The sequence below is a fragment of the Euprymna scolopes genome, chromosome 21 (assembly GCF_053919585.1).
Source record: "Euprymna scolopes isolate OS-2025 chromosome 21, ASM5391958v1, whole genome shotgun sequence".
NCBI classification, from domain to species: domain Eukaryota; kingdom Metazoa; phylum Mollusca; class Cephalopoda; order Sepiida; family Sepiolidae; genus Euprymna; species Euprymna scolopes.
Genome location: NC_136502.1, coordinates 7,718,593 through 7,741,005, shown reverse-complemented (window position 1 = coordinate 7,741,005; position 22,413 = coordinate 7,718,593). Strand labels below are relative to the sequence as shown.

Below are 22,413 nucleotides of genomic sequence, written 5' to 3'. Positions count from 1 at the left end.
AATCACAATTGATATTCTGCTTTGGATGACCACCCCCACTCTTTTGTATCTGTCTGCTCTAACTTAACACTTCACCTGCTGTGTGTGATTAGTTACATATATATAGCGTCTCTCCTCATGACGTCTTAAATCCTTTGAATTCTTCTCTCCTGGAATAAATACTATCGTTGGAATTCAAAATATTGGACAGTTAAAGTTTCTTCACATTTATTTACTGTGTAATTTTTAATCTTTCTTTTATATGTGTATATGTACTGTGTGCATGTGTGTATGTGCGTACTTATATATATATGTATTTAACACTGACTTGGCACCTTCTCATTGGCTATAGCTCATCCTCTTCCTTCCTCTTCCTTTCTCCTTTGCCCCGTGTATGCTCACCACTGATGAAGACTGAAAGATCGGCCGAAAATGATGTACCTGTAAAAAGAGTTTTTAAATTTTTTTCATAATATTATTTTGTATTCCTGCACGTCACCAATTGAAAACGAATAAAGAAAAGTTATAAGCTTTTATACTTTTCGTATTCTTTTTTTATACATTTCCATTCATATATGAATATATATCGCGGATTCCATGAACAAAGCTTCTTTTTTAGAACTGCACGCCTGTGGAACTCTGTTCCGTCTGCCTGCTTCCCTCCGGACTACAACTTGGATGTCTTCAAGTCCAATGTTAACAAATTCCTAATGAACCGCCCCCTTAAGTAAACACTTCAGCAAATCTCCTCACTAATGTAATGTATTTTTTTTTTATTTTTTTTTTTTTATTCAATTTTCACCCCAAACAAGGCACAGTGCCACTTTGAAGCAGGGGGGCTACTATTAGGGAATTAATTAGCGGGGTCATTATGAGGGGAGAAGAGTAGAAAGATGTTTGTTAACATTACACTTGAACTTCTGCATATCATTGCAGTTGGGAAAGCAGAATCCCGCAAGGGAGTTCCAAAGACCCGCAGTTCTGGGGAAGAAACTATTGGAGTAAAAGGCTTTCTTGCACCTAGGGATCTCTACTGTAAAGGGATGAGACTTGGTAGCTTATCGGGTTTGTCGGGGGTAGTTACGTCGGGGAGGTACAAGTGTTTGCAGTTCGTCAGAGCATTCACCATTAAAGTATTTGTAGAACAGGCAGAGGGATGCAACATCTCGTCGATGGGACAGAGGTTGAAGCCTAGATGACAGTTCAGGACCTATCAGGTTGGCGACTCTTTTTTGAACCCTATCCAGGAGCGAGAGACAAGCAGCAGATGCACCAGCCCAGATGTGACAACAGTACTCCATACATGGGCGAATGGTTGCCTTATAGAGGTATAGGATACTGGCAGGCGTAAGTAGTTTTCTAGCACGGTAGAGGGAGCCAACCTTCCTTGCAGCAGCCTTGGCAATGCTCTCAATGTATCTATTCCAGTTCATATTCCCTGTAAACGTTAGGCCAAGGAGTTTAAAAGAAGTACTTTCAGGCAATGTGTTCTTGGCCATTGCTATTGGTGGTAGAAAAGGTTTTTTGTAGTTATTGAAGGAAACAAGCTTAGTCTTAGCAGCATTGAATGTGACCAACCATTTTTGTCCCCATTCCACTACGGATTGGAGGTAGTCCTCTAGTGTTTCTGCCATTTCCTTGGATATGTGTTCATTTGTTTTCCCCTCATATCTGTTATAGAGAGTGGTGTCATCGGCAAGTATACCCATCTCCGAAACAATATTATCAGGGAGGTCGTTTATGAATATCAGGAATAATAGAGGTCCAAGGATAGACCCCTGAGGTACTCCCGCATTTATGTCATATTGTTTGGATGTATGTCCGTCGAGGACAACTTTGATTTTTCTATTACTTAAGAAGGATTTAATTACATTATGAATTCTTCCAGTGATTCCATATGATCTAATTTTCCTTAGAAGACCATCGTGCCTACCCTGTCAAAAGCCTTAGATATATCAAGGGCCACCGCTCTACCCTCCCCTGTTTTGTCCAATGAACGGTATATACGTTCAGAAACTACAGTTAAGATATCTGCTGTTGAACGCGCTTGCCTGAATCCATATTGTTTGTCAGTCAGGAGTTTAGCAGCTGTTAGGTGCTGGACTAGGGCTTGATTAACTAAGGACTCAAATATTTTGGCGAAAAGCGGGAGGAGGCTAATGGGGCGATAATTTAGTGGGTCAGTTCTTTCACCAGAATTCTTGAAGACTGGTACCACAGAGGCGGTTTTCCAGCAGTCGGGAAAACAAGATTCGTTAAGGCATTTATTGTAAAGTTTGGACAGAACTGGAGCAACCTCGGCAGAGCATTTTTTTAATAGCACAGCCAGGATGAGATCTGGTCCACATGCTTTTGAGGTGTCTAGGTTTTTATAATAGCATGTACCTGAGAAGGGGTGATTTTCAAATCGTCAAGTGTGGCGTCTGTTCGCAGAGGAAAATCAGGGAGTGAGTGGTGTACCGAGTTCAGTGTGGAGTTTGAGGCAAACCGACTGGCAAGCAGATTAGCCTTGTCAGTTGCCGTGCAAGCAACCTCATGATTGTTTGTTAGTGGGGGAATAATTGACTGTCCATTATTAACTACGCTATTGTAGATTTTCCAAAAATCCCGGGTTCCTAATTTCTGTGTTTCGATGCGCTTTCTGGTGGTTTCAGAGTAATCAGTCTTAGCTGTGTCTATCACTTGCAATAACCCTTATCCCTGAGTGGCTTCCGGGCCTTGATAAGTGGTGATCACTGTGTAAAAAAAAAAAGAAAAAAAAAATATATATATATATATTGTCTTTAGTGTACAGAAAGTTGTTAGATGAGATAAGTCATTGGTACCGTCGGTTTCAAGCCCGATAATTAGGACCATTTTAGATGTCCATATCAAGCTCTCTTCAGCTAATATTCCTCTCAAAGATAAGTATTGGCTGAAGAGAGCTTGATATGGATATCTAAAACGGTCCTAATTATCGGGCTTGAAACCGACGGTACTAATGACTTATCTCACCTAACAACTTTCTGTACACAAAATACAAAATATAAATACGCTCTTATTTTTTGGATTTTCCTTTTAATTGAGCACTCTGCTGGATTACTTTTTCCAAAGAAAAACTAATCATATATATATATGTGTGTGTGTGCGTGTGTGTGTGTGTGTGTGTCATTCCAAATGTAATAAAACTAATCAAAAAAGTTGAAGAGCTCTGAAGATGGGAGTGGTACCATTAAAATGAGCGACGTTTTGTGCCCCATAATTTATTTTTCTACATAGACACTATCATTCTTGATGTTCTTTTGCCATCGATGGGAATGGTGGCTGTGCATGGGCGTCTGGAATATGTTTTGTCACTTACATCTCTGTCGCCAGTCTGAAATTTAACTCATCTCGTAACTGTGCGGATATCACCTGTATATGTTTCGTAAACATTCAACTGACGGCTGTAAATATTAATCAATTACAATTTTTTTTTGCATGGCAGAATTCAATGACGCATCTCTGCTTCTGATGCATGTTCATGACAGGAGTTGCTTTCTTAGAGTCTCATACAGTCAATATTTTTAGCAGAGAATTGAAACTTTCAGGTCATGAATGCATGTTTAGTCATCATAACAATGCAATTTGCAATCTCCTCTGATCCATTCAGATGGAATGAAAAATAGGAGGCACTACTTTTGGAACGACCCTTCCTATATGAAAAAATCATATGAATATGACGCAGATTGGAGCTAGCAGAAGCGCGAGGTTACAAAAAAAAAAGAAAAACTTTTTATGACTTTCTCTGTTGAAATATTTTATTATATAAGGGTATTTACTTGCTGCCCACCTCAGAAAAATGTGACACAAGGTCAGAAAATGGGAATGTCCAGTCAGCGCCCCTAAAGGAAGGGCACTCTTGCCTAGCAAAAATTGCCTGGGCACCCTCATCAGCATTCCCCAGTAGGGGCGCATCAAGCAATAAGCTATAAACTTGCTCCACCTGGAAGCTGGGTGGCAAGGCCTGAGAGGGTGGAAATTTTAGGTAATACTCAGGTGGTGTCCCTCAGTCCAACAGGTGCTGGGCCAGTTCTTGGCTTCCACCTGTCGGTCTGATTGTCGAAAACAGTTTCTTGACTGGTACTTTTCTACTCAAGTTTGGAAGCCCCCGGAGCAGCAAGAAGACTCATTCTTCAACATTAAAAATAATGGGAAGGGTATGTTTAAAGAAAATTGGAAGGTTCCACTGGCGATAGGAAGTGACCAATCAAATGAAGCTATATTTTGCTAGCAACCAATCAGAAACCGTAATTGTTCGATAAAAATATAGAATCTTTAGAATTCACACACTTTTTTTGTGTTCACATGAGAAAAACCTTTTCTCTTTGTCGGCAAAATTATAATGTCTGGGACTTATACAGATAAGCTACCCACTGCAAACTCTTTTCCATTTCCCAAGATTTATACAGATTGGTTACCCATCGAAAACTTTTCTGAAATTAAACATAGCTTTTAATTCAAAATTCAACTTAAAAATTCAAATTCAGGGGTGCAACTCCCTCCCATGAGTTAAACGCACCCCCAGATACCAACCTGGAAATCTTTACGACTTGGGGCAGTACATACAGTGCCTAGCCTTCCCACATGGTCACCTATCTGGCCATCGCCAGACTCATCGTTGCTTAACTTCGATGGTCTAGCGAGAAGCAGTGTGTAAACATGATTGTGCCGCATATGGATATATGAATATGAATCTTTTTCTGCTGGTATAAATTTTTGGAAGTAAGTAGCGTTCGTCTTTCGTATTGAGAAACATCCTTTGCTCCCAACGGCTGTGCTCCTTTTATTATTTTCTGCATATGTTTATTATAGTGATATTGTATTTCTTTTAGTTTGTCTGTCTGTTTGGTTGTATTTTTGTATAGACCTTTTTATGATAAGGTGCAGCGAACTAAGTATTATACTATACTAGCCTGCGTGTCTGGCGTTGCCCAGGTGTTTGGAGCTGTGTGTTGAGATAAAAAGAAAAAAAAAGTGGTAGTAGGAAGGCAGACAGGCTCGAACCTGTACTGCGAAGGAGGAAAAGAACGCGAAAAAAAGCGACATCTTTGCCATTGCCTCCATCGCGAAACCAGAAGTGGTGAAGGTTTAAATTAAGGCTAGTCAATCAAAAGAGGGGATGACTTTCGAAAATATCGGCGAAAAATTTACCCCTCCTTGTAGAAAAGTGCCTAGTTGAGGGTGAAGCAATTACTGTTTTTAGCTAATTTTTCTATATTTGTCATCTGAAGGGTTGAGCTTTAAGACAATACCAATCTCGTGAAAATCCGTCGCTCCTGTTCGAAAGTTTTAGGCATACATACATACATACATACATACATACATTAGGCGAGATTTATATCATAGATGTTCGGTGCGCAGTTAAAGATTATTAGAGATTAATTGGAATTAGTATTTACATTCTAAACTACTGGACATGTCTCATTGAAATTTTGTATCGACCTTTGTTATGATAACGTGTTCGACTGAACTCCAATCTATGGTTCACCCTTGCCAAACGTTCCCCCAAAAACTCGACTAACTACAACCACTATATACGATTTCACTCACACTCTGTGCCTAAATCTAAAGCCAGATTCCATGAACAAAGCTTCCTTCCCAGAACTGCTCTCCTGTGGAACACTGTTCTGCTGGCCTGCTTCCCGATTGAATACAACATAGTAGCCTTCAAATCCAATATAAACAAATTCTTGGTAAGCCGTCCCCATAAATAACCAAATTCTACCAAATTTACACCATCAACGATTACTAAATTACCACCTTGCATTCATTAACTCTTATCCTCGAGTGGCCTGCGCGCTTTAATAAGTGGTGACTCACAATTCAAAATAAAAAAATAAAAACTAAGTATTATGGTATTCGTTCAATGCACAGTTAGGGATTAGTTTGATGGTTTTCTATGATTTTTGATGTTAAATGCACCTTGTATAAGTTGAGCTGACTTTCACCAAAGGAGGGAGTTTCTTGAGAATATCAAATTCATAAGTAGTTTCCAGTTGCATTTATATCTCCTATCAGGGAAGATGATGTTAAGAAAGTATAGGAATCTTTCTACATACAGTGCTTGGTATTCCCAAATGGTTACCCATCTGGTATTGCCCAAGTACAACGTTGCTAACTTTAATGATTTTATGAGAACCAGCATGTGAGGATGAAACTCCTGTAGTTGAATATTATTCGTTTTCTGTAGTTGGAGATTTTTATTTATGAACCTTTTTTCAACTTTTATTTTGCATATTTGAATATATTTACAGTCTGTTATTCTTGTATTTATGTATTTATGTATAGGTGAGTATATTTATTAAATCTATGGCTTCTTTTTCCTGGAGGATCTCTCTCTCTCTCTCTCTCTCTCTCTCTCTCTCTCTTTAATTTTAAATACATCACAACCGGTTTTGTCTGGTTATTCACTGACCATAAGAACATAGATTTGAGAAGATTTTTTTCTAAACTTTAAGATAAAAAAAAAATGAAAAGAAAATGCAAAAAATCGATTTCGTATTTTCACAAGGGAATCTTTTTTTTATCGTCTGTTTTGTTTGTTAGTTTATTTTTACATGAGTTTTACTTTTTTTTGTTTTTTTTTCTTGTCTCTTGATAAAATTTCATAACAAATTATATATTCTTCAGATTGCTTTCTTGTTCAAAATATAATGTAAATGTTCAGTAGAAAATGGAACTTGCAGTTCTCTTGTAATTCTCACTTCCCTTATTTTGTCCATTAGTCCTCACATTCCATGAGCGATGTTTCTGACAAAATAGGAAGAAATGCTGTTTTGGGGGTCATAATCTCTCCCTCTAACACTTATCCTTGATTATCTTTTAACCTTGAACTAGTATTTTTTGAGCTCCTTACATCAAGTGGCTCCATACATTGTCTGGAGCTATTTCCATAAAAATAAAAATCACAATGGCATTTCAACATTAACCTAACGATATTTGGTGACCACTAAATTTAGTTGACAATAGTCTATGATACTGTTACATATATTAGGTCGGTGCAAATCTTTTTGCCGATATAAAATTTCATCTTGAAAATGAAAATCTGTGTTCAAAAATCTTTAATAATAACAATAACGGCCTTTGACTCATATAACTTGATTCCATCTGTCAGCGAACTTATGAATGCCGTGCTTGTATCAGGTTGACAAGAAAGTTCTTGCGGTTTTTAACTTTTAAGTTCAGATGAACATATCTCAGCTCAGACAAAAATTTATTTATCGAAATAAGCACCATCAGAATCAACATACTTTTGCCAACGCAAAACAAGTACATTTATGCCAGTAATGTAAAAATCTTGTGTTCTGGTGGCGATGAAGACACTAAAGGCGTTTATAATATCGCTTAAATTTTCGAAGCATTTCTCACGCAGAAAGTTGTTGAGATGCTTGTAAAAGTCATATTCAGTAGGTGAGAAGTCTGGAGAGTATGGCGGTGAGGGAGAGTTTTGTAGTCTAATTCGTTCAACTTCTGCAGAATTGGTATATGTGGGATTGTCGTGAAGGAGAATTGGGCTGTTTTTGTTGACTAATGCTGGGTGTTGTTGTTGAAGTTTCTGATGCATTTCATCCATTTGTTGATAGTACTTCCCCGCCATAATGGTTTTGCCTGCACTCAAAAAACTGTAGAAGATGAGACCGGTCGCACACCACCAAACAGGCAGCTCTGGTTTAAGGAAGTGTCATGAGCTTCATTGGTATCTAACCACTGAGCTGAGCATCACCCGTTTTCGTAAAGAACATACTCTTCATCACAAGTCACAACCCGGTAGAGAAACGGGTCGTTCTTGTTACATAATAGAAGAGAAGATGACATTTCAAAACAACGTTTCTTTTAGTTGTCGTCCAATTCGTGAGGCACCCATTTATCAAGGTTTTTTGTCTTTCCAATCTCTCTCAAGTGGTTGGAAATCATCATAGCTTCTACGTTCAAGATTGCAATATGCAATGTTTAGTATAAGCAAAAGTAAAATACAGAAGAAAGATTGACAAAGTTGATCCATGCAAACGTAAATTCATTTTTATTGGTGACAGACAACGAATTTGGAGAAACAGTCGAATCACTGGTAAGAAATCGTTTGTATGAGTAGTGGCTCAATAGGTAAGGGTAAGATTAGCATTATCAAAACAGGGTGTGTGTGTTTCCAGCAGTGAGGTGAATGGATTCACACAGTACATTCTTGTACCCTGGAGCAGTTGGACTGTCTCAATCCAGAGATTTTGTCATGTCCCAACCCAAATAAATGCAAACCAAGCATTGCAGCAGCAGATACGAGAATTAGTCAGTTAGTGTTCCAGCGTTTAACCCCAATAGAGGCAAGTAACCGGGATCAGCTTGGTATCAGGTTTCATTGTTCTGAGATTTTCAGCAGACCTTCATACTATTTTTTCCAATGCTAAAGAAGGGCTGGTTCAATGACTTTCGACCGAATCTGACAAGCAGCAAAATCCCACCCTTACACTCCAGAGATCTGCACGCCTGTGGAACTCTGTTCCGTCTGCCTGCTTTCCACCTGACTACAACTTGGATGTCTTCAAGTCCAACGTTAATAAATTCCTAATGAACCGCTCCCTTAAGTAAACACTTCATCAAATCTCCACACTAACGTAATGTACTTGCAATAACCCTTATCCCTGAGTGGCTTCCAGGCCTTCATAATTGGTGACCACTGTATAAAATAAAAAAAAAAAGCTGCCATTAGCTTTTTCCTTCGGACTGCTACACTTTGGAATTCCCTCCTGGGTTACTGCTTCCCTCATTATACTAGCATGCAGAAATTCAAGTGTAATGTGAACAAACTCTCTAAATAGTATCCCTGCAAATCTGGTCCCAAATAGTAGCCCCTCACGACTAAGTGCTCTATGCCTTGTTTAGAGTGAAAAAACAGGTAAAGAAAATGTTTTTTAAATGAAGATATCCCTATATGTTGCAGCAAAAATAAACAACAGCATTTGAATTGCTGCCAACGAATGCAAAAGATGCGCCACAAACATTAGTGATCAGACACCTTTATAGGTCGCTTTCTCTTATCGGCCAGGTTTCACATCTGTATAATCGAATAGTGCGGATGAGAATTTGATACATGCGCATTTTAGCACCAAATTTAAGATTAAAGATGTTAGTAAATGAGACGAGCATTGCAAATGCAATCGTTGATGACCTCCTCTCCTTGTGGTGATAAGAAAGCCAAGGTATTGTAAACGATCAACTGCTTCAAGGCCATAAAGAGCGAGTGGCGGTTTTTCATTTAGGAGGAAACCATCAATTAGGAGCTTCATCTTTTTAAGCATTGACTTCATGTTAAATTGTATCCTGTCTATCGCAAAATAGATGCAAAACTTCCACGCAGTATGACAATATCGTTTGCATAATTTTTTTCACAAAGTATTCACCACTTATAAAGGTCCGTAGGCCACTCGAGGATAAGGATTAATGAGTGTACAGTGCTCAAAGGGGAAGTATATCCTAGAATGGAGTACTGTTGCCACATCTGTGGAGGAGCTACTCACATCATCCTCTCCTGTCTCGACAAGATGCAAAATCGACTTCAGCATCTGATGGGTGGTGTCTTTTTCTCTTCTTTGCAGCCTCTGTCACAAAGAAGAGACATTGCCAGCCTCTCTCTGCTCTACCTTTATTTTCATGGCAGGTGTTCGACTAAGCTTCACTCTATGGTTCCCTTTGGTAAATCTTTCGCAGCAAACTCTCGCCTAGCTACAACTACCATCAGAAATTTCCCTTACTCTCCATCTGTGCCTAAAACTAAATGGAAAATTCCGTTAGCAGAGTGTTTTTCCTAAAGTTGCTCTTCTGTGGAACACAATACCATGAAGCTGCTTCCTGGCTGACTATTACATGGTCGTTTTCAAGTCCATCATGAACAGTTTTTTTGAAGAGCCGTCCTCAAAAATAAGTTATTATCAAATTTTAATTACAGTACCCATTAAAACTTATCCTTCAGTGGCCTCCACACCTTGATGAGTGCTGACTATATGAAGTAAAAAAAAAATCGATTTGCTTGCTTCAGTTTTAATCTTCGGACAAAATTGACCCTACACCGACTGCATCTGAATATCTGAATCGCTTATCCCATGTCCAATAATTACATTCTCTTTCTACGCACCTTCTTGCAATTACTCACTTCCAACTTGCTAATGTTATAGACACCCGGCAACCAACACAGCATCAACCATCAGCAACATCATTATGATCACAGCCGCGACCGTTTCTTGGTCACAATAAATTCTACCCCTATATCACTATATCAACTCAACTTTCTCACCGGCCTACAGATTTCCATCGCTCAAAGATCGTCCACCCACTATTCATTCCTGATCAACACCTCCCCCCTCCAGCCACCTGTCGGAACCCATCATCGTGCAACTATTGACACCCACCCCTGCCGTTTTTAGTTCGTGCGCTCCAGTCTACCCAAGTGGAAAGATTTCTGCAACAGTCATCACTATGATCAGTCAAATTGCCATTCACCATGCTTTATCGTCATCTAACCCCCTTCAACCCATTTGGCACCTTAAATCATCATCATCATCATCATCATCATCATCATCATCATCATCATCATCATCATCATCATTGTCACACTCTCTCTCTCTCTTCAAACCAAACGCTCATCCGGCCTTCAACACCGATCAGTTTGCCTTATGTTTCTATCATCCGCTTCATTGATATCATGTCCATTATCTCCTTTACGATTACATCCCCTGCCCCCATGACTAGTCATACACAACCGTACCTGTCCCATCTATTTTGTAATTTCGAGAGGAGGTGGGAAGAGGTTGTGGGGGAGGGGGACTAAAGGGAGCATGCTCAGAAGGGCCTGACTAGTGACTAGCCAAGCTCAGCTGTGCCACACCAAATTTAATAGATCTCCCCAGTCTCTCCACCCCACACGAACCCCTCCCAGTGTTCGGAAACCAATACCAGGAAGGAGGGAGGCCTGGATATAGGAACTCAACAAAGTGGAGATGGGACCCCAGAGGTCTAGTTGTTCATATTGATTTGTTGGCCGCCAGCCATTAGCTTCAAACCGGACTGATAACTTGCAAGGCAAAGGAGGTGGGCGACACGACTGAACTAGCATTGTATGGTTGAAATCTGGGGTCAAGGGGTGAGGTAGGGATGTCTACCATAGCTAGCCATATTCAGTGATCGTTTGAAAAGGGAGATAATTCAAGTTTTTATGTCGAGAGAAAGAGAGAGAGGGGGGGGAGAGGAAGAAAGACTAGTGAATGATTCGCTTATTCTTAAGATCAGATTCATTCGTCTAGTTTGTACAAATGAGATAACCAATACATTACGATCATAATGATTAGAACAATACATGTATATACAAAAAGCTGAGAATACAATTTGGTATTAAGACATATTAAGTTTCTTTATCTGCGTGGGATCGTCTTATAAATATTGATACTAATATTTGTTTGGACTTTATGTTTACAGTATTATAAAACCTGTCATCTTACGGCATTTCAGTATTTCATTTAGTATATATATATTTTTTTAAATCTTGTACAGGTAGACGATAGCGTTTGGTGTGAGATACTTTCTCGAGCGATAGAATGATCCAACCATATTTCTAGTGATTTTGGCAACGGATCTGATGTAAGTTTTCAATGTCATGTCAGGAGTGAAGATCAGCCCCAGAAGTTTATTAAAGCAAGGTGTTTCCTAAAGACGAGAGCCGTTCATTTCAGTTGGAGTCAAGTGGGGATTTGAGCATTGGGGGTGAAAAGATAAAATAAAAAATGTAAAACTCTATGTAATATATGCAAACAAAAGAAAATGTAATATATGCAAACATGAAACCCTATGTAATATATGCAAACGTAAAAATCCAGGTAATATATCCAAACATGAAAATCCATGAAATATATGCAAACATTAAAGCCCATGTAATATATGCAAACGTAAAAACTCATGTAATATATGCAAACAGAAAAAAAACATGTAACATATGCAAACATAAAAATCCATGTAATATATGCAAGTGTAAAAATTCATGTGATATATGCAAACATAAAAATGCATGTAATATATGCAAACAAAAAAATCCATGTAATATATACAAACAAACAAAAACATGTAATATATGCAAACATAAAAAATCCATGTAATATATGCAAACATAAAAAATCCATGTAATATATACAAACATAAAAGCTCATATAATATATACAAACAAAAAACATGTAATATATGCAAACAAAAAAAAAAACATGTAATATACGCAAACATAAAAATCCAAGGAATTTCGAACTGAATCCTTTATTTAGTTCATTGAGGTAGCATGCACTCGTTCCATCAGCTATGATTAGGTTGAAGTCCTAAATAATTCGTAGTTGCATATTTTTAGTGTTGCCTGCACCAAGGATTGAACTTTCAATCCCCAGAACAATGTAACTGACAACTGAATTTTACCAAGTACTTTAATCAACTGCCGCAAGCATATAAAGCGATGCTCTTTGTGTAAACAAATGGAGTTTAGGCGTTTGAACAATGTTAAAACATTGTAATTTCACACGTCAAATAGCATAATGGTTAGAAGTGCCGACTGTTGCCTAAGCGGTCGAGTTTCAGTCCTGGCTTGAAGTAGTTGCTAGTCTAGCCACACTGAAGAGCTGTGATACAGCGAAACAGTCTGTCTGTGGATGACTAAATATGACTAATAACGTGTGTGTGTTTGTCTTTATTTCAAATAAATATACGTAAACATCAGCAGTCGAGTTTTGCAGATTTGTACGCATTTAAATAGTTTGGCGTCTTTGTTTTGGTAAAGTCCACGCACTTATGCATACATAAAACCTGTGGACATACAGAGAAATATATAAATATATATATATATATATATATATATATATATATATATATGTGTGTGTGTGTGTGTGTGTGTGTGTGTGTGTAACTTACATACACACGCACTCTTCTGTGTACAAGCCATCACATGTATTGTGCCATCCATTTTCTTTGACAAAAGATTGCAAAGGTCATTGATATGACGTTATTGAATGGGCTCGTCCGGTATTCCTGATTTCTATAGGTCGAAGTGGATAATGACAACATCGTCGATAATGATGGACCGAGAATTACAATATGGAGAATTACAGCCTCCATCATAATACTAATAATAATAATAGTAATAATAATAGTAATAATAATAATAATAATAATAATAATAATAATAGTAATCATCGTATTTGTAATAGTAATGGTCTGCGTTGTTATAGCAATGATTATAGAAGGAAATCTGATTTGGTTAAAGTATTATATTCACGTTGATAATAACATGCATTAATTTATATGATTAAAATACAGGCGGTGATTGCCAATCATCATCATCATCATCATCATCATCGTTTGTTTTACATGCCAACATGTAAAACAAGCGATGATATTTTAAGTTATTAAACATAATATTTTAATTCATGCAGATTACGTATGTATTATTATTATAGAATCAATCCTCTATTGATGATTATATATTACGAGGAATAATTTGCCTGGTGGACTAATTCGCAAAATGAAATAAATAAATAATTAAATAATGATAATGTCGTTCATCAAATTCCGTCTGTGTTTGTTTACAATATCACGTCAGCTGATATTTGGGCTTGACGACGATTGCTCTGGAAAAGTTACTTCTGATTAATGTTTAGTTTTAAAATATGCAAACGAAGAAATGATTTGCGGCGATTTTAAATGATACCTCTTCTTTTCAAGTACATTGAACTCATTAATTAGAAAAAAAATTGAAATTAAATGGTGAGGTACACCCGAGCCTGAACAGGGGATCATTTGATCTGTAGTCGAATGCTCTATCGTTTAGTTTTATCTCCAGATTATAATAAATCTGGGTTTTTTTTTTGTTTTAAGATGAAATAATTTAATAAGATTTTATTATCTCCCTTGGCTGGTGTAACGTAAAATATTTCCTTGTAAAAAGTCTTTTTTTATCTATAAGAGAGAAAGACTACTTTTAAGGTCCGATTTTTTTTTTCGATTTTCGATACTTATCAGATGAATTTCTGTACAAAACATATCTAAGAACACTGCCAGACATATAAATTAGCTTTGTGTGAAATTTGCAACAAGATAGGGTCAGCCGTTTCGGAACTTATAAGGAACGGACTAACACACACACGAAGAAATGATTTGCGGCGATTTTAAATGGTACCTTTTCTTTTATCGTAAATTGAACTCATTGATAAAAAAAAATTAAAATAAAATGGTGAGGTACACTCTTGCTTGAACAGGGGATCATTTGATCTACCATTAAGTTTTATCACCAGAGTATAATAAATCTGGATTTTTTTTAGATGAAATGATTTGCTAAGATTTTATTATCTTAATTGGTCGGTGTAACGTAAAATATTCCCCTGTAAAAATTCTTTTTTATCTATAAAAGAGAAAAGACTATTTTTAAGATCAGATTTTCTTCGATTTTCGATACTTATCGGATGAATTTCTGTACAAACCATATCTAAGAACACTGCCAGACATATAAATTAGCTTTGTGTGAAATTTACACAAGATAGGCTCAGCCGTTTCGGAACTTATGAGGAAGGAACTCACACAAGAAGTGAATTTTATATAATAAATAGATAGAGATAGAGATTACCAAACTAAGTCTGTACAGGTCTTTATTTAAACTAGTAATGGGATGATTCCCATAAAATTTTTCCGATTCCAATACAATTGCTGATGCTGATTCTTTATAAACCTATAAATATTTAACTATAAAATTGTTTATTTTTCCCTAATTACAGTAAAAACACGTGTTAAATGGGCATTTATTTTCTCAAACGCAAAAACAAACTTGCAAGGATGATCTAAAGATTTTATTTTTGGTGGTAGTTTAAAATCAATAAATATTTCTTTTTTTATTAGCACTACCAGCAGTTGAAGATTTTGTTTTAAACAAAATCAAAATTAAAAAAAAGATATTAAAAAGAAATCGTTTTGGGCATCGGAAAATAGGCACAAATTTTTCTTATTCCGATACCGATTTCAATACCCTTAAAAGTTTCGATTTTTCCAATTCCCGATTCTGATTAATCATCTCAACACTAATTTATACCTCTTTCTCTCAACGCCATCTTTATCCGTTCTTCTTGTCAACTAATCCTGCCACCTCAACCGTTCTACATTTACTAACTTAAACACTCTCATCTATTTTCACATCGTCCTGTTCAGTCTAACGCCTGTTTCATATACTGGCATGTATTGGATAGCTTTTATAATTCTTCGAAACCAACCTACTTCTAGCTAGGTCATTATTTGTCCCTTTTTCTCTCACGTCTATTTTTCTCACTTCCTCCCACATTTTCTTTGGCCTTCCTCTGAAAACTGACCCTGATAACTCAACTCTTCTGCATAGACTAACCCAAGAACTCTCCTCATTCTTTCAATATGGTCAATCTATCAAAGTCCTCTGTTCTACACGACATTATCCTCTCCTGATTTAATCCTCTTCTGAAATCACCAGAACTATGTATGTCATTAAAACCCATCTTACACATATATTGTATCATTTTCATATAATTTTCCTCCATGCAACGCATGTCCTCAACCCTAACTAATAAGGTTTTACTTTCATACATTATCATACTACATATACATATCTGATAGACTCTTCCCTTTGTTAAAAGAGGTAACGATCTGCTGATTAGTAATATTGATCAATACATCCATATTATAATTTGGTATTTATGTTTGTTTTTGTTAGCTGGTCACTTATAGGCTTCAAAACTACTGAGTAAAATTGAACCAGATTTAGCATGAAGCATAATATACAACATCCACTCAACATGCATCTTGGGAAGACCAAGGTGATCTTAAACCAACACACTGCCAAGTCGCCAATAATTTTGATGGAACAACCATTAAGGAAGTTGGAAGCTACATCTACTTGGAAAAGATGGAGATTTACTCCCTGAGATAAATAGAAAGATAGCATTGGGTGTTACATAAGAAGGGCTGTCCCCTTCTCATGTAAGTAAGAAGGCAGACTAGATAAGTGAAAATTATATTAGGAAAAGGCTAGAATCGAACCATGTATGCAAATGTTAAAATATAATTGAAATTCTAGGAATGCAGTCGATTGTAAATTCTTTTAGAAATAACTAAATATTATTTATGTCAGAGGTAAAGCGATTGTGCATTCTTTTAGAAATAACTAAATATTATTTATGTCAGAGATAAAGCGATTGTCCATTCTTTTAGAATTAATTGGATATTAAATATGTCAGTTAAAAGAATGGGCAATGCGAGTTTATAGATAATGATTAAAAATAGGTTAGATTTTGAACAATTAAAATTGGGAATTCTTTGTTTGCCAAAAGTGTGCTTGGACAGACATATGTAAAATCCATGTGAAATTGTCACGTTGGTTAACAGCACACCTCTGACGTCACAAATAAAAGAGATTCTTAATATATTGAGACGAGGGTTCGAGTTTAAGGAGAGAGTCACACTCACAGCCAGGGAGAGAGGGTCAGAGAGTGAAGCTGATGCCCTTAGAGGCGAAGAGTAGAAGAGTAGTTGAAAAGGCTTGAAATCCTGATATCATTAATCGGCCAGCTGATGAATAAAGAAATCATCGTCTACGAGCCACGTGCAAAAAGTAATGCCCCTGACCCACTTCTCGTTGTCTGATCTAGCTGAAATTTTGTAAGTGCAATGATTTATATCTCTACGGATTATGTGGAAAATTACAGCTCTGAACTAATTGTGGTTTCTGTTTTACAGGTGTTTGAACTGAGTCAGGTATGAAATGGAGCCTGTTAAATGTCGAGCAGTGATCCGGTTTTTCTATTTGAAAGGATGCACAACACAGGAAACTTTTGATGAAATGAAAGAAACTTATAGTGATAATACCCCATCATATGACCTTGTAAAACGCTGGCATCATGAATTCAAACATGGCCGGAAGTCTTTGGAAACAGCCCCCCAGACCTCGTCGCCCCCTTTCTGCCATTGATGAGGCGTCTGTCCGTCAAGTTGAGGCTGCCATTTTGGAAGATTGGCGCATTACTATTCGCCAAATAGCCCAAGATGTCAAGATTAGTACAGGGTCTGTGGAAACTATCATCCATAACCATTTGCATATGCATAAGATGGATTCCCAAGTTGCTCACACCATTCCAGAAGTGAGTCAAAGTTTTTCAAAAGACTGATTACATAGGATGAAATCTGGGTCCATCACTATGATCCAGAGACCAAAGCTCAGTCAATGCAGTGGAAGCATTTGGACTCACCACCTCTAAAGAAGGCAAGGGTGCAGCCCTCCGCTGGCAAGGTCATGCTCACAGTCTTTTGGGACCAGGATGGAGTAGTGATGACAGATTTTGTGGCAAAGGGTACCACAATTACAGAAGCCTATTATGCTTCACTTTTGAGGAAATTAAGGGAAGCTATCAAAATCAAGAGGCGGGGCAAGATCAGCAAAGTTACCCTCCTACTGCAGGACAACGCTCTGGTTCACAACTCGCATGTTGCCAGATCAGAAGCATGGGCGTGTGGTTATGAAATCCTCCCCAATCCTCCCTACTCTCCTGACCTTGCACCCTCTGACTTTCACCTCTTCTCAGCCATGAAGTTGTTTTTGAAAGGAAAGCGTTTCCCAGTTCATGCAGCCTTGATTTCTGAAGTCATGTCCTGGTTGGAGGACCAACCGGGGGTGTTCTACAAAAACGGTCTCCAGAGCTACATCAAACAATAGGAGAAGTGCATAACTCTAGGTGGTTCCTATGTAGAGAAAGACTAATAACTGGTCCAAGTTTCGTTGCTCTACTGCTATGAGAAGTAGGTCATGGGCATTACTTATTGCACGCCCCTTGTATATTTTTCTAACTGTTTGTCTTCATGTCGTCATTCTCCCAACCAAAAGGTAAATTCGTTTTGATTGTCTCTTTAATGAACTTTGTATAACTCCCTTCCAAATAATGTGTCCCCTCCTCTATCATAAGTGAAGTATCTCCCTTTTCATGTAAAAAAAAACGCATTACACATTCCTTCAATAATGAATTCGCGTCTCTCTCAGCTCTGTTAGGTCCTGGATCTGACCTTAAACTATATCCTTTGGGGAGTGCGGAGCCACCCTTTAATTGCCATTGCTCCCAGGTCCACTCTGACCCGGAATGGTAGTACCTGTTAGGGTCCCAACTATGGGTTAAATAAAAAACGACTTGAAAACAACAAATATACTCTATTAAAAATGTTTTCTTCAAAATCATTGGATTCGGCATTAAATAACCTGAAAAGGGTTGATATGCCGTAAAACAAAAACAACCAACCAACCAATCACCTCTGTTAAAAATGTCTCTCTCAAGTATATATAAATGCCATTATCATCTTTTTTTGAGTCCCCGTTATACATGTCTCCAATATGTACCCTGATTATTCCATATGGGTTGGGCAGCTTTTGGGAAAGTGGAGAATATCATAAGAAGTCGGAAAGCAAATATGGCAATCAAAGGAAAGATCTTCAATGAATATGTACACCTTTGCTGCTCTACGGTAGTGAAACATGGACCCTGACAACTCGCCAAAGTGAAATCTTGGCAGTAGCACAAAGGAAGATGGAAAGGATAATGTTAGGCACCATTCCACAAGACAGAAACACAAACATCTGGATACGCCAACAAACAAGAGTTATTGGCATCAATATTGCTATCAAAACATCCAAACACAGATAGTCAGGGCATGTAGGCAGACAGCATGACAACAGATGGTCCATCAGGACAACAGAATGGGTACCTCCTGAACATAAGGGGTCAAAGGGAAGATCAAGACCAAGTCAGAGGGTCGACCTGATACAACAAAATGGTCTCCCATAACAGCAAATAGCTCAGAACAGAGTTAGATGGTTAAAGTCCAGGGAGGGGTTTCTCATTGTGAAAAAAAAACCTTATTTATTCGATTGATTTTATTTTTAAGATGTCGGCAGTTGCAAATGCTAAAATAACCACTGATAAGAATAAAGATAATATATTACTAGGCTCCAAAACAATTTGACAGAATCACACTAAATTTGTAATGTCTTTTGAAAAGTATTGCATCGCCTTTTCTAATGCATTGAAGTAATATAAAAAAATCTTTATAAAAATACACGATTGAATGACATATAAAGATATCGATATTATAATTGAACATTTTTCATTCGCGAATGTGTCTGTTAGTTCTTTATTTATAAATTATTTGAAAGTTTTTAATGTATATCTCTCTATAGACAAAGTTTTATATATATATATATATATATATATATATATATATATACACTTTCTGTTTGTTCTTACATGAGCAGTAATATGCTGCTACACAGTCATGAGCATGTTTCGGTCAGTGAGTTACCAGTAACTTGAGACCTCTTCAGGCGATACAGCTTATATGAAAACAAAATTTGCAATGAATCATAGGGAATTAATATCAGGTGAGTCGTATAAGCTGTGTCGTCTGAAAAGGTCTCTAGTCACTAGTAACTAGCTAACCGAAACATATTCATGACTGTATAGCAACATATTACTGCTTATATAAAACAAACAGAAAGTATGCTTTGCCCTAATTCGATATTGAGCACTCTTGTATTAACTTCGTTAAACTTCATTGGTTACTTTACTTCTGGAAAATATTAACCTTGGAAACAAATTAAAAGTATATATATATATATATATATATATATATATATATATATATATATATATACTTTTAATTTGTTTCCGAGGTTAATTTTCCAGGCGCATAAGCCTGAAGAATCCTCGAGTGGAGGAAACGCGGAATATTCAGTCTAGCTTAATCGCCATATACATTTTATAACTTACTAACTAGCTCTACCTAGGTATTGAGCACTTTTGAAATAAATACTTAAAGTTTACGCATAAATCTATACTTTCGTATATTAATTTTATGTGAGTAAATTAAGTAGTTATATATATATATATATATATATACACACACACACACACACACACACACATATATATATATATATATATATATATATATATATATATATATATATATATATATATATGAGAAAATATGCCTATTCGGTTATATTTCACCCTTTATTAATACCAATCCTTTTATTTATGAAGCTCGATGTATAACTACGTTGCATATACAAATAAATGACAAAAAGTTTATATTCAAAATTCTAAGATGTTGTTCATCTTACGGTATATTTCTTCCAACCTATTAAAATGCTCAATTCTTAACAGCTCTTGTTTCGTAGCGCAAAAACATTCATATAATTATTATGTCAATTTTTAAAAATATTTTCCACTTCAACTCATCCGAAGAATAAGAACTCATTAACTTTAAAAAGAAAAGAAACAAAGAATTTGGACATAATTATATAAATCCGAAAAATCTGAAGATAGTGGAAATATCTTCTATATATTAATACGATAACGTGTGTGTTATTTTGTGTATCACGCTTACATCTTTTTTCTTCTGAGTGATTATCGTTTAATTGTTATGCCCTTCCATTTTTTGTAATAAATAATTTTTCCAAGACTTTTTCATAAGTTTTGTTTCGGTTTCGATTATAGCTGAAGGAACGCAAGTTATATATATATATATATATATATATATATATATATATATATATATATATATATATATATATATATATATAAAACATATATAACTTTTATATACATATATATAAATAAAATAAAATATATATATATAGTTTATATATATAGTTTATATATATATATATATATATATATATATATATATATATATATATATATATATATATATAAAATAAAAATAAATTTTGTCTCCGCAGCCGTGTCAAACGCATATCTTAATTTTTCTTATATTAATATTATTGGATTTTTTTTCGCCTTTTCGTTATACATATTTGTGAATTATTCCATGGATTTCGGCCTTTTGGATTATTTTGGCCCATCTTCCAATTACGTGATTTCCTTTGATTTTACTTGTGCAAATGAAAATTCAATTAACTTTCTTGGATTTATATTTTTGGACTTTACCGTCATTGGATACTTTACCTTTCACCAGACTATCCATTCACGTGTAATCACCTTTTTCTTCAGCATATACCCTCTGCTCCACTTTTTGTTATCAAGTAAGATCTTTGACTTATTTGTTATTTCATCAAATACTTTTGTATGCAAAATCCGATCCCGCATTTTGCTAATTCCTACCCTCTGATGAGAAAGAAGTATTTCTTCGAAACTCCGCGGATTAAGGACTATCCACTTATTAAGTCTTTCCTTTTCAGATTAAATATTTTTTAACTCTTTTTCAAAGTGTTTTTTAACATGTTTTATTAACTATTTGCTCTTATATATATATATATATATATATATATATATATATATATATATATATATATATATATATATTCTCCATAAGATTTGGTTTCAGTTTCGATTCAAGCTGATGCACCCAAGTCATATGGCTATGTTTTATTTTTTAAATCACAACTTTATAGTATATAAAAATCAATAGAAATTAACTTTATGATAGTATATATGAAATCTGTATAAATTAAAATATCGTATTTAAGCGTATTTTACAACCGGGCTACGCCGGGTGTCCCTGCTAGCTTAGATAAATACTTTTGTAGTTTTAACAAAAGAGCTACAATAATATCGGAGCATCTCTGTTTACGCTGAACATCTAGAAAATGCCAACATTAATATATTATATACGAAAGAGTCCGCTGTGGAATTTTCACAGATCCTGCTAGAAAAATATCCTGCAAAGCCTAAAAATATTGACCTACATTGTTTGTAATTTTTTGTCTCAAATCACTACCATACCTTGATTAACGATCCCATTTTAGCTTTTTTTGTGTTCCTATTTATTGTTCTGCTGGTAAACTTATTCTTTATTACTTCGTTGCAAGTACAGGAACTTTGTGTTTTAACGTTGCCTTGTTGGATGATTGTAATTAAAATGATTTATTCTGTTTTTATTTATTGCAAGCATGTTTGTTTCTTCGACATTATTTGTGAGTCAACTTATGATATTTGGCAATTCTGAATTCTTGTTTTTGTTTTCATTTCAGATGTGCAACGACAATTTCTTCTGATGCCAAAGAGGATGGATTTATTAAGGTTTTGTTTGAACACACAAACACCAAAGCACACAAACACACACACACACACACACACACACAAGAAAAAAAAGCAAAACAAAAAATCTCTTTGCTGTGAATAAAACTGTGAAAAGAGAAGACAAAGAGACAGGCAAAAGAAATGGGGGGGGGGAACACGGAAAATAAGAAAACAAACGGTTTGAAAAATGTTTTTAAAAAACGAAGAGAAAAAGGAAATGCATTACGACATAACTTGGGAAAACATTTTAATACAAAAACAAAAAAAAAACAAACTAAAGATAAAACACAAAACAAAATAA

The 22,413-nt window shown here is 36.0% G+C and overlaps 1 protein-coding gene across 1 annotated transcript in view; it reads left to right on the top strand.

The window, feature by feature from the left end:
• The window catches only part of LOC145241984 (protocadherin gamma-A11-like), a 257,734-nt gene extending 235,568 nt beyond the window's left edge, over positions 1–22,166 (top strand). The window contains exon 4 of the mRNA XM_080104858.1: positions 22,064–22,166. Coding sequence (XP_079960984.1) covers positions 22,064–22,087 — 24 coding nt within the window. The 3' untranslated portion in view covers positions 22,088–22,166. The remainder of the gene's footprint in view (positions 1–22,063) is intronic.
• The last annotated feature ends 247 nt before the right edge of the window (positions 22,167–22,413 follow it).